The 13807-nt window shown below is 35.6% G+C and overlaps 1 protein-coding gene across 5 annotated transcripts in view; it reads right to left on the bottom strand.

The window, feature by feature from the left end:
• Nucleotides 1-13807, bottom strand: part of DIAPH3 (diaphanous related formin 3) — a 488952-nt gene that overhangs the window by 314068 nt on the left and 161077 nt on the right. For 4 of the 5 annotated variants that reach the window (XM_073894471.1, XM_073894474.1, XM_073894472.1 and 1 more), the window contains 3 exons: nt 11984-12102; nt 9234-9298; nt 3319-3423 (listed from right to left, as the gene is read on the bottom strand). In XM_073894471.1, the coding sequence (XP_073750572.1) occupies nt 3319-3423; nt 9234-9298; nt 11984-12102 (289 nt within the window). The remainder of the gene's footprint in view (nt 1-3318; nt 3424-9233; nt 9299-11983; nt 12103-13807) is intronic. The other variant, XM_073894473.1, reaches the window with a different exon arrangement.

The following is a 13807-nucleotide window of genomic DNA, read 5'->3' as shown; positions in this document are numbered from 1 at the left end:
GAGAGAGAGAGAGAGAGAGAGAGAGAGAGAGAGAAAGCATGAGCAGGGAGAGAGGCAGAGGGAGAGGGAGAAGCAGGCTCCTTGCTGAGCCAGGAGCCTGATGTGGGGCTTGATCCCAGCACCCTGGGATCATGACCTGAGCCGAAGGCAGACGCTTAACAATCTGAGCCACCCAGGCGCCCCAAAAGTTTATTATTTTAAATCAAAGATAATTCACTATCAGTAATTTCACATGGGTTAACCATAAAAAAACAAAATTCCAACCAAGTTGGGTTTTTTCCCAATTAAAGAATTTCGCTTTTGTTTTCATAAAAGTGTAATAGCCAGAAATATTATTTACTATTTTGGTAGTTATGGCCATCCAGGTGGAGATATCCAGGAAGGATATGAGTATATGGGTTTAGAAGATTTGAAAATCAGCAGTTTCTAGGTGATAGTTCAAGTAGCTAAGTTCACTCAGTATGGACAGAGCATCTAGCATAAAGAAAAGTCTATGTACAGAATTCTATGGAATACTAGCATTTAAATGAGAAGTTAAACAATAAGAAGATCAAGACAAAGTTAAATAGTACTGTCACATCATGTGACATGTGCCAATGACCTTGAGAGAGAGGAAAAAAAAAAAAAAACAAACCTGAAATTCGTAAGTAGGACCTGCAGGGGCACATCATGATCCTTGTGAACTAACTGGCCTTTCAAGTGGCTTTCATATATAATTCCATGTAGATGCCAACCTCACAGTGATTTCAGGGCCTTGGCACATGCTATTCCTTCTGCCTGGAACTCGAGTCTCGGTACACGGACCACTTCTTGCTGGTCCTTTCAGTCTTAGCACCTCCTTTCCTCAGGAAAGCCTCATTGTGACCACTGCTTCTACACTGATAGCACCACTTCTCTTTGATTGTACTTATCAAAGTGTTAAATACTTAAGGAATCGTTAGCATTTATCTCTTTGAGAGTTATAAGCTCATGAGGGAAGTGACTAAGACTGTAGAATTTACTATTCTTTTCCAAAACCCGAAGTTGCGACTGGCAAATGACAGCCACTGAAGAAATACGTGTAGAATGAATGGATGAAAGAGGAGAGAAAAAGCAGACAGGTACAGGTTCATGAATCACAAGTGAAGGAGGGGGGTGCTGATACTCAACAGTGTCCAAAGTAACAGAGAAGCAATGCAAAATCAGGAGTGAAAAAGAGCCAAGTATGTCCACTGGTCACTTCTGTCCTTTTGTTTCTATGGCATGGTAAGAACAAATGCATTTTAATTATCATAAAGAAGAGGAGAGTTGATAATTTTTTGTAGTATGATTATTTTCCTGTAATTACTTCAATTCAGAGACACACACACGACACCTTGCAAATGGTGGCATTTAATAAATGTTAATAAATCATTTTAAAACTTCCATGGCACAATTATGGAAAACAGATCATGTATAAAAGCCTGAAATTGACATCTGAGATCAGCACAAAGAAAAAGTGTTATAAAAGAAATTGACACCACAAATCAAAGAACATATCTTAACAAAAAATTAACTATAAAGTAGAATCAATTCAGCATTATGCTGCATTGCTGTTAGAATGGATAGTACTGCCCTCTGAATGTTAAAGAAGTATGTATGTTATATTCACACTCAATGTCTTAAAGATATGGTTAGATTTCTGCTCTATACTAGCTCATTTGATAGAGGATGGCTGACTTAAATATATCATTCATGAGGCCAGATTATCCTGTGATTAACTTGCTCACCATCATAGCCCCAGCACCTGACAACACTTAGTTGTTAAGTGAATAAAGGAATAAAATCACAGATAACAGAATATATTTTATTCATACCCTTCATGATCATTATGGCTTTGATCAAAGAGAAGGATCTTAAGACAAATGAATAGATTTCATGAGAAACACACCAATCCATTAAAAAAAATTTTTCCTGTTGTTCTTCAAAAATTAACAGGGTGAACTTTACTAGTCTCTAATTCCAGGCTTGCTTCTGATATACAAAACTAGTCATCCTTTTCCACATTCTTAAATAACATAAGAGATTCCTGGATTTAATCTCAGTTTTAAAACAAATTCATTCCCATATTTATATAAAACACATGCAGCGATAATATATCCAAAGCTAGTGATTATTTTCTTTTTTTAATCAACAGGAATTCTTTAGATTGGATTTACAAGTAATCCTTCAACTATAAGAAATTAAAAATAAAGTTTTTAAAATTTATATTAGCCCAGACCAAGAGAAACTGGACATAAATATCTCAGCCACTGTCTATAACTCAATCTGAAATAATAAAACACAATCAAATATTTCTTTTAGTGTGAGAGACAAGGAGCCACACGGGAAAGATGAAAAGTTTCAATAAATTGTACTTCCTTCTTGCACACTAAAGATAGATCAGTGAGAGTCATTTTCTTACAGAAAAGAGCCTTTTTTTTTTCCCCCCTATAATTGAACACTTAACAGATAGCTCTCTCTTCAGGTATCTTCTTACAGGCTCTGTAACAAAACTATCCACTAAGTATTTAAGAGAAAACAAAATAGCCAATAATATGGGAAATAGTACACCAATATAGGAAATGGTACATCTGAGACTATTTCGACATAACCATAAATTAGGATGAAAGAAAATGAGCAAAAACTATACTTATTGCTCATCATCCTATATGTAAATCTGCATGAAGAAATTTAGCTATGAATATTCTACCTCTTTACTGTCATCCGTTTACAACATGCAGATGATGTATTTCTTGCTATCTAAATGTTTTATATGTAGAGGGTGTATGTGAGCTATCTGCTTCATAATCCAGATTTGCTCTTTTTGTCATGTTTTAAATCTGTTTACTTTTGGAAATTGAAAAATTATCAGAAAATGTTCTCATTCAGCTAGAGGTTATCTTTCACTGCAAGGTACCCATAGGCTGAAGGTTTTGAAAAATAAATAGCTCAAGCAATAATTTCCTGTAGTGGGATAAAGATCAGTGATGAATGACAAATCTAAGAGTAAAAGACTTTCTTACCCTTTATGATTACACATAAAACATATGACATTAAAAACAAAACCCAAATGAAACATAAGGAAGCAGATTAATTAGTAAAAGTTTAGACATTCTTAAAAATGCCAAGTAGAAAAAAAAGTGGCGAAGTCATTTTTTAAAAAAAATTTACAGAATAGAAATACATATAAACAATACTATTAAAACATACTAGTGAAATTAAAGCTTAAACATTTTGAGCTCTGAAGATATGACATGACCTTTGCTTCCCTGGTAAGCTTTCAATACCCAAATTCAATCCAGAAAGATGGTATTTTACCTGTGACTTAAAAGCTTGTAACTCTGCTTCAAGTTCATTAATTTGTGCTTCCTTTTTCTGCAGTTGGGCCTGAGTTTCTTGGTGGTTGGTAAACTCTTTTTCAAACTGCAAAGGAAAAACAAACCAACCAACCAGGAGACAGAAAGATGGCATTGAAAAGGACTATTCTTCATAGAGAAATAGGACTCTAATGATCTGTCAGTAGAACACAAACCTTTTATGAAAGGAAAGGCAGATTTTGCTAAGTCACCCAAAGCCTTTTTCTAGGTCCCTCCAGGTCCCACCAAAAATCATTCAGTTTGCAAGGAAGCAGACAAAGCCAGAGATGGAGTGTGTGACCTTCTCCTCTCGACAGAGCAAAGTGGCCCAGAGGTATCCTTCAACACTTTTTTCTTAAAAGTCCTTAAATATCACTGCAACTCTGTGTACAATAATAGCAAAGCATTGCACTGAGTTCCATGACCCCCACTTGCAAAAACTTCTACTTAAAATTTATGGGAAGTTTATCAATAGGAATTAAAAGACTTCCATTTTAGTATTTTTTATTATTAAATGACTCCATTTTGTAAATGCATCACTTTTTCTTACATCATTATGCAAGTTAAGGACCCTGACGTAGGCTCTAACCTTCAACAATAATTTAAGAGAATAAAATCTGTGTTATTTATCATGACTCTTTGGGAGATTCATGAAAAATGAATCTTTCAAAGCCCCTGGTGCAATACCTTGTGGGAGGAAGGCAAACAGTAAAATTTGGTGAATCCAATGAGTTTTCTAGTTTATATAGCCCCTCATCACAAATTCCCAGCTTGCACTCAAATAGCTTCACCCTGCCGTCATCGTGACTGAAAACCTCTCCTAGCAGAGGTGAATTTCAATAGTAATCTCTTTCAAAAAGAAAAAAAAAATAAAATAAAAAAAAAATACACTTCCCAAATGTAGCCTTTAGACTTTAAAATACAGTCAAACCTCAATTAAGAAAAAAACAGTAATATAAAACTTGTTTACAAAAGGTACTTATTTACAAATCTTATTTTGTCCCTAATTCAAAGAGGTGGTTAACTAGTTCCTCATCATACAGCCAATAAGTGAAGATGTGAGATTAGAAGCCAGATTTTGTCTTCCAACCCTGAGTTTAGATGAAAACACACCACCTTCCTACAACTTACATTTAAGTAATGTTTTATAGTTTTTTAAGATAGGTTTTATTTTTTAGAACCGTTTTAAGTTTACAGCAAAATTAGGCAAAAGTTTCCGAAGATTTTTCATATACCCACCCCCCCATAGGTCTTGCCTCCCCCATGATTTAGTGTAAGCAAATTTGCCCCCATATTCATCTCTGTGCACCAGTGTGTTCCATTACAACACACTGTTTTGGTTCTCCTACTAACTCCTTGACTGTTTCTTTTATAGTTCCTATTCCTCAGTCCCACCTTCTAACATTTCCATGTTATAGGACTCTTTCTTCACCCCTCTGTTGGTCTCACTTCTCATGTCTGGTGGAATGGTATCTTCCATACCCACATGCTTCAATCCCCATTCATACACTGATGGCGTCCAAATCCCTATTACCAGCTCAGCTTCTCATCTAAATTCCACACAGCTAATGAGTCCATAAATGTATTTCAAATGCTTAATGAACATTTCTCAAGGCAAAAAAAAAAAAAAAAAAAACGAGTATTTTTTTAAAACCAGTATTATCTTCCCCCCTACAAACTTTTTTGAATACTGCTATTCTTTCTAAAGAACTGGCTCAAAAAACAGGACTCCTTTTGCTCTTAAACTTTCAGTGGCTACATTTAAAGGCTACACTCATTAACCTAATATCTAGGAACCTCCTAGGACTCACCCCAGACTACCTAATTCCCATTAGACAGCAAGTAAAAGAATGTGTCTGATGTGTTCCTCAAAGTGGTAGGTGCTAGACATAAAGTTGAATAGAATACAGTCATTGCTTTTAGTAAGTGTAGTGTCTGGTGGCAAAGTAAAACTAATAATCCAAAATCTAATAATCCAAAGTAAGACTAATAATCCAAAATCTATGAAAATTACCACAATAGAAAAAGAGACTGCAGAGAGTGATTCCTAGAGGAATGATGCTTGATCCCAGGTTTAAAGAACTTGAGTAGTTAGCTGGGAAGGGGAGCTGACACTTCAAACACAGGGTCTAGCATGTAAATGACAAGCAACCATGTATCAGGGACATAAAAGGAGGGAGGAAAAGAAATTGCAAGGGATGAAGTCATTTTTTTAATAAGGATTTTTATTTATTTGAGAGCGAGAATGAGAGAGAGAGCATGAGAGGAGGGAGGGTGAGAGGGAGAAGCAGATTTCCGGCCGAGCAGGGAGCCCGATGCGGGACTCGATCTTGGGACTCCAGGATCATGACCTGAGCCAAAGGTAGTCGCTTAACCAACTAAGCCACCCAGGCGCCCCAGGGATGAAGTCACTGATGTAGACAGGAATGAAATTGTTCAAAGGAATTTTACAATAAGCCAAAAAGGTTTCCCTTTTGCCTGAAAACCAAGGAGAGTTATTAAGAGTACTTACAAGAAATTAACACAATCAAATCTGCACTTTGGAAAACCCAACCTGCAGCAGGGTGGAAGGTCGAATGAAAGAGAAACACCAGAGGCATGAAAACAAGTTTAGAGGCTCCTGCAGTTATCCAAGCAAGAACTGAAGACAGAGGAACGGGGGGGGAAAAAAAAAAGAAGAAACGAGGTTTTTGTTTTTTTTTTAAACAGAATCCAAAAAATTAGTTTATGACTGAACATAGGAAATGAATGAGGGAAGCATGTCTAAGATGACTATGGTATTCTATTGCTTTGCAAGCTGGAAACTAAATATTAGAATTTTAGGGGGGAATAGGGATATAAAATACATGGGGAAAGGCATTTTTTTCAAGTATTATTTTAGAAAGCGAGAAAGCGGGGTTGGAGGGGGCAGAGGGAGAGAATCTCAAGCAAACTCCCCGCTGAGAGTAAAGCTCAAGAAAGCAGGGTTAGCTCTCCCAACCCACGAGATCATGACCCGAGCGGAAATCACAGAGTCGGAGGCTTAAGTAACAAAGCCACCCAGGTACTCTTGAAAGGGCATTTTTAGGGAAAAGAAAAATGAATTCGGTTTCAGAAATATTAACCTTGAAATGCCTCTAAGAATTTCACAGTAAATTTCCATATACCTCCTTCTTGGCTACCTCAGCTTGCTGCCTCACATTAGCCATTACTTCCTTCGGTAAGCCTCCCTTGACCACCCAAGACTAGATGAGAAATCCTTTCTATAGGCTTACACACAGCATTGGGTTTAACTACCGTAACAGTTATTAACAGTTATTACACTGTCATATAAAAATATCAAAATGCACTATCACACACCTCAGTAACATTCACCAATCTGAAAGCTTATTAATAGTGAGCTGAATATTTTATTCATCACCTTTCCAAAGCCTTACATTTATAACTAAACTCAAATAATATTTCTTGAATGAACAGATGGAGCCAATTCCTGTCAAATCTCCTTTTATATGTTGTGAATAAATATGTCAATATCATATATTAAAGTTCCTCAATTTCCCAGCATGAAAAATCTTTGAGAGGTCATGTTCTCTATTCTCCCTTTTATGACTGCTCAATGTTTACTGCTGCTTAGCAAGAAATAAAAAATTAAATTCTTATGAGAGTAAAAATGAAGTCTTTTTCACAATATCAATATGTACACTATCTTATCTCATATGGCTTAGAATAAGATTTGGAAGGAAAAACGATTATTTATTGGAACAAAGATAAAACTACCAAAACTACCAGAGTCATAATGAGTATACTCTAAAAGAATTTATTAAATTAACTTGGCCTTAAAGTATCTCTATTACTTAACAAAGAGAGGAATTTCTACATCCTACCCTATTAAAAGAATCAGACAAAATATAAACTTTGCTTTAGCATTTTTATAATATCTATAGTCAAATCACAGTAGCCTTGGGGATAAAATGAATCTCCATTAAAGACATACTTTATAAAAACAGACATGATAGCCTTCTTCTCTAAGAAGAGTTACTGGAGCAATATTACACTTACAAAATTACACGCAAAAATGTCAAGAAACACAGTTAAGGCTGAGGCTCTGCTTAATTTCATTCCCTAGGGTAAATGTATCAGTGCATCTGTACAAGAAGGTTGATAATTCAATATTCTCTATGTACTTTCTGACATTTCTGGTCTTCATTTTTCAAATTCATGCACCAAAATAAAGAATGTGTCTAGCAACTATGATAGCTTCCTGCCTAAAGCAAAGTATTTACATGTGTCCTTATAAAGCCATCAGAAAGAAGTTCTTGCTGATATATACAAAATGGTATGGCAATAGAAATCCTTTATGGAGCAAACAGCATTTTCTGAATATACTGAAGACATATAACTTCTGACTAAAAGGAGACAAGTAACCTTGAACAAGGTCCTTCTTCTACTTACACTTAAACTTTACAATTTTAAGACAGTATGTTGAGAAGGGTATCACGTTTAACAACATTCATGTATACCTTATACCTAAAAATGATTATAAAAGCAAACTTATACTATCTGGGATGCATCCAAATCAAATCAAGTACTTGAAAGTTTGCTGCTACTTTCTCATGAAGAGTTAAAACAGTAGAGAAGTAGAGAGCTTGGAATACAAGGTCAGGGAGAGGGGTCACCCTTCAACACGATCACCTATCAACTATAACACATATGACACTTAACTTAAATGATCCATTAATTTGTCTCCTACATTAGTGCAGGGCAATATCATATTCATAGCTGTAATCCTAGTCTGCAGCCAGAGGCCCAGAGTTAATCATCTCTCACTAAATGGTGAACCTCAGGACTTCTTATACAGGACATTTACAAAGTTTTTCATAAATTCCCAGTAACTTATGAAAGACTGTCTACCATTTGCAAGTTATATTATCCTAAAAGGTTATAAAAATGTACAATTCTTTCAAGATTAATCTGGGTCCAGATAGATCAAAAATGTAGCCTCTCAGGCATGGTACCAAACACATAGTAAATGTTAATTTAGTGTACGTTCATTCAGGTGGTGGTAGTAATTATCATTTATTCCTCCGATATGAGAAACCAGCCACAAGAATTTAAATCAGAGTGACTACTTAAAATGTGAAGAAATGTAAATTTTTCAAAACAGAGAAAAATTCTAACAGGTACATGCTGAACAGAGATGAAACCGCAGAACCCCACCTTAAAGAAAAGTAGGGAACGGCTGGATGGTCAGCACTACTACTGGGAGGAAACAAACAGAACTGGTAATATCGGATACTTTTCACCTATAAAAATGACAGTTTTATATGTTCAATTAGATCTAAGGAAGCAACTTTACTCAAAACAAAAATTAACCTTTCTTTTTAAAACTTTTACACATAATTTCGATCTCAAGGGCCTAAGTTACAGGAGTTCTTGAGAAATACTCCAATCCTAAAACTTTGACTCTAAACATTTCGTTCATTTATTCATTCACACATTTTTTTTTTTTTAAGTTCTGAGGGCCAGGAATTGTTCTAGGTACAGGGACAGTGAATAAACAAAATCCTTCAAACAAATAAACAAACAAAACAAAAATCTTTCCTAAAATTTACTCTAGAGGAAGAAAAAGATAATACATCCACGGACACACAAGTAAATACATACACCATGGGGCATGTCAGATAATGAATACAACAGAAGAAAACAGAGAGGGTCAGGGTTGGGAGTAGAGAGTTAAAATTTTTAAATATAATAGTCTAGAAATCCTCCTCTGGGATGGCATTTGTGCTGCCTAAAGGAGGTAAAAGAGAGTGGGAACACCAAGCAAAGTCCCTGACGCAGAAGCATGCCTGAGGAGGCTCCTCACGGAGTCTTGCAAAGTTAGTTAAAATTACTTACTTTCTTGTAAAGTTCCGATGCTTTCTCTTCAAACTCTTCTAGTTTAGCTTGATCTATGCAAGTATCTGAAATTGCAATGATAATTTTTTTTATTCCAGTACTTCTTAAAATCATTAGGACTTTAAAAGTTCAGAAGGAAAATCACAGAAAAGAATTAGAAATAATGCCAGTAATAAAATATGCAAAACACAAACCTAACACTGGGATGGAGAAGGATTTTCCAAGTGTGACACCAAGGCCATAAAACAGAAAGGTAAAGACAAATCCAACTATAATTTCAAACTATTAGACAAGAGGAGGAGAAAGTTCAAATGTAAGAAAGAATACTCAAAGGTTTCTATCATCAATCCATAAATATTTTGAAGACGACAAGATGATATCCAACACAAGCTAGGAAAACGGGCAACAGTAATGAACAGAAAATTAGGAACAACAAAATTAACAACTGCTAACCCATATGAACAAGTATTTCACTTTACCTAACACAAAAATATAAATTTTATTTAATGAGACACAGCAAGGATTAAATGATCCATAATGCCAAGTGTTGTAGATGGCACAGAGAAACTGACTTGCCTACACTAGTGTAATGGAAGCACAATTAATGAACTTTGCTAATGAGTAACTAGGTAATATGAGGTAGTATGCACTAAAATTTAAAATATGCATTTTCTTTCATCCAACAATTCTACTGTTAGGACTGTGCCTTTAAGGATGTTCTATTGTTAGCCAACATCTGGAAATAAATGTCCATCGATAATAGATTAAATAAGCTACAATATATATGCACACAATGGGATACAATGCAGAAGTGATTCATAAAGATTCCCCATGATGTAGCTGATCCCTTTTTTAAATAAAAGTAATCAACACAGTTTTAAAAACACATTACAGAAGGCTTATGATGAACAGTAACAACAAATCACTATATTAAAAACTCAATTCCACTTCCAAACTACTACCTCTTAGAGTTCTTCTTTTATCTTCCGGCAGTTACCTTCCTATCTCTAAATAAAATGTATATACCATAATTTCTTGATTTATCTATTTAATACATTATAGATAGCTTCCTATTATAGAAAATGAAAATGGTGTTCCTTGTCTAATCCTATTTATTTTAATAATTTTGCTTTATAAATTGGCTGGCTCTGGAGCACTAAATAAATATTTAAAACTCTGATCTCTGTTACAAGACAACATCTCCTCATTTCCACTCTAATATATGAAGTTATCTGTGCCCCATACTTTCCAACGTCTCTCTACCCTAATATCCGACCCCAGGTCTTCACGCTCACCTATTCACGTGAACACAGTGACATTCTCTTCTGTAAGTCCTCTGCACTGTGTAAGTCTTGTGTAAACATTTAAGATCAACACATACGAGGTACTTGTTATAACTATGTAAATATGGTTCACTCACAGAGCCAAGCAGTAGTCATGGTGTCTATTTCCTTCTCAAGGGTTCAATGTCTAAACCTCTCACCTACTCAAGAAAAAGCATTCCTAATGGCCAGGTGGAAGCAACCGGACTTTCAGATACTATTCAAAATTGTTCCACATTTTAGCTTGCTTTGTATTTACAGGATGTTTTTCCTCATTTCTCTGTCCCTCCCACTACCAGGAACTTCTAATTGCTTCTCTCCTGTGGAGAGAAATAAGCACTTTCTTTATCAGTGCCACTAATATTATCTAGTTTCTTTCTCATTCTATGCATTCCATACCTCTTCCTGGGCTCAAATATCCTATGAAGAAAAAACCACCTCACTCAAATAATGGATATTCTTTTCTCATGTTACACCAAAATTTGACATACACATACTCCTTACACATTAGTTGCTATGTGGGATCACATATCAATGACCATTTTGTTTTCTGTTATTTTAAAATCAATAAATTCTTGACCCACGCAGAATTTCTATCAGGCACTGGAATGTGGAAAAGAGTGGTTTGCAGTCATGCAGAGTCTCCAAATGCTGACACATCCCATCATATAGGATCAAAATAATCACCACTGATCTCAACAGAAACAAATTTGAGTACTGGGAAGCCATCAAGCTAACAGTAGCAGATGCAAGTTTTCCAAAACTCAAATTTTTACTTGAAAGCTTGAATTTGATCATTGGTAACAAATTCTGTCAGTTGTTTTCCCTGACCTGGTTCATTTCATTTTTAAGAAACATGTGTGCCAAAACAGTCATGCCTGAGTAGCCCTAGCTTTTCATGACAATCATTCCTTCAAAGCAAAAATCAGCCAATTCAGCTCACAATTTAAGCAAATACACAGCTATGTGCTCACTGTACTTTGGAATGCGGAAGTGCTAAATGTGTAAAGACAGTTCGTTTTGTCTTAGGGGATATTAAAGTAATGTGTACTCGAGGGTTAGATTTTTAATAAAAGAGTGTTTTCCAGTTATCAAGGACACTCAACTAAAACAGCAGTTTTTATTGTTTTGCTTTACTCAGAGTGAGGAATACGATGGCTACTAACACGGTTTGGTGTCACTTACTGCCTTGATTCCTAACCAAGTTCCAGCAGTTTGACCCACCATTATTTTCATCACCAGCACAAGTACCAAAACAACGGAAAAAGGCAAATAAGATCTTAGGATTGTTAGGATCCCCTGAAAAGAAGGGTACTGAGGGCCCTCAGGACTCTACGGGATCACACCATTAGAAGCAAGGCTGCAAAGATGACCAGCAGGGTAAGGGATAAAAAAAAATTTCCGTTTAAATATTAAAGAAATACTCACCAACAAAGTGACTTAAATCTAAATCTAGTCTTTTTCGATATGTGAAGTCTGGATCCATCCCATCTCTATGCAATACAATCTGAGATACACACTCATCAATTAATTTGAAGTACTGTTGCCTAAAACCGAGAAAAAGAATAAATGCACACCCAATTTATTAGTGTAACTTTACGTCAAAACAAAGCATTTTGGTAAGCTCAATTTCAAGTTCGGTAATTTACCTTTGTACAGTTTCAACAAGTCATGTCAGATTTAACACAGGAGAGTAAATACAATGGTCATCACTTTCCTTCTAATGATCTTAAGATATTAAATTTTTATTCTCTTAGCATATATAGTGCTTTAATGATGATTTGCTTACAAAAGTCAGAACCTTGAATTAATTAGTAAACAATAAAAAAGAAAAGATGAATATGTGCTTAAAAGCAATCCTCAAAAGAGATCAACCTACCACTATACCATATTGAAATATCACCACTATTCATTTTATTAACACAAGCCAAAACCCTTTTCCAAAAAAAATTCTCTGAAAGGCTCTTAAAACTATACAGTATACTATTTTTAGAATGTGTGTGGAGTCCAATTAAAAACTGATACTATAAGTTATATACAACACCAAATGAATATTTCTTACTCAAAAGACAACTGAAAAAATTTAGTATAACATTTTTTGTCCAAAAATTAAAGTTTAACTAAAATTCCCCAATAGGGATATTTTCACTACAGTCCACCTATGTTTGCTATAAGCAAAAGAATGTCCCTTAAAACTTAAGCCAACAAATTTAAAAGAAATACCCAGATTATACTAACAAAACCAAAGTGAAGTGACAGAAAGGGTGGGTGCTATCTCAATGAGTCAGTCCCTCATCCCTAGCCACCCCTAAGACTTATTTCTTCCCTCAGTGACTTTTAGCACATATTTCCTACCCCAGTCCCTCTCATCGCGTACATGATGGTGCCTCTAGTCATTTGAGCTCCTCCTCCCTAGAAACCATGACCTACTTGTCCTTCATCCACTTACCTCACACCTAATGACCCAGTATACTGAAAAAAATTCACAGCAACATTAGCAAAGATGTCAAGTGGTCACTATCATACACTAAACATGTTTTAAGACACTGTTCTTGGGTACATATCAAAGCAAGATAGTATTACCAATGCTTTCCTCAATGTTCTAAACTCTTTTCAAAAACTTAGTCTCCCATTCCCTAATGCTTTGCCATAATAACCAACCACATTTACAGTTAAGGTACATGAACTGCACACATTCTTATCTATCACATTTGAAAACCGAGATGATAGATTCCATTCCTTTTTGCTCTTATTCAGTATTATCCTAGTGTTGGTTTTTTAAGATTAATTTGAGAGAGAGAGAGAGAGGGAGAGAGAGAGGGAGAGAAAGAGTGCACGAGCAGGGGGAAGGGCAGAAGGAGAAACAGAGTCCCCACTGAACAGAGAGCCCGACTTGGGGCTCCATCCCAGACCCTGAGATCATGTCCTGAGCTGAAGTCAGATGCTCAAATGACTGAGCCACCCAGGCACCCCATCCTAGTATGTTTTTAACACGAACGAATTTAAATTAACAATATACGCTATTTTGTGGCTTTTTAAAATCATAATTTCAGTATGTTTTCTCACCTCCACAGCTCCCAATGATAAGCTCATTTACAAAGTAGCTGAAATTTCATGCAAAACCTTTCAAGGCAACACTAGCAAAAAAATAATGTACTTCTGGATTCCAGAAATATAAATATAGAAAATCTCCATGAGCTATGTTGGTGAGTTAGTGAATATGTCAGAAGAAAATGTGAATAACCTAATTAA

This window comes from Callorhinus ursinus, unplaced genomic scaffold, assembly GCF_003265705.2.
Source record: "Callorhinus ursinus isolate GAN/ISIS: 27379988/994484 unplaced genomic scaffold, GSC_fseal_2.0 scaffold7, whole genome shotgun sequence".
Taxonomy (NCBI): Eukaryota; Metazoa; Chordata; class Mammalia; order Carnivora; family Otariidae; genus Callorhinus; species Callorhinus ursinus.
Note: the sequence above shows the minus strand (reverse complement) of the source record. Positions and strands in the feature narration are given on the sequence as shown.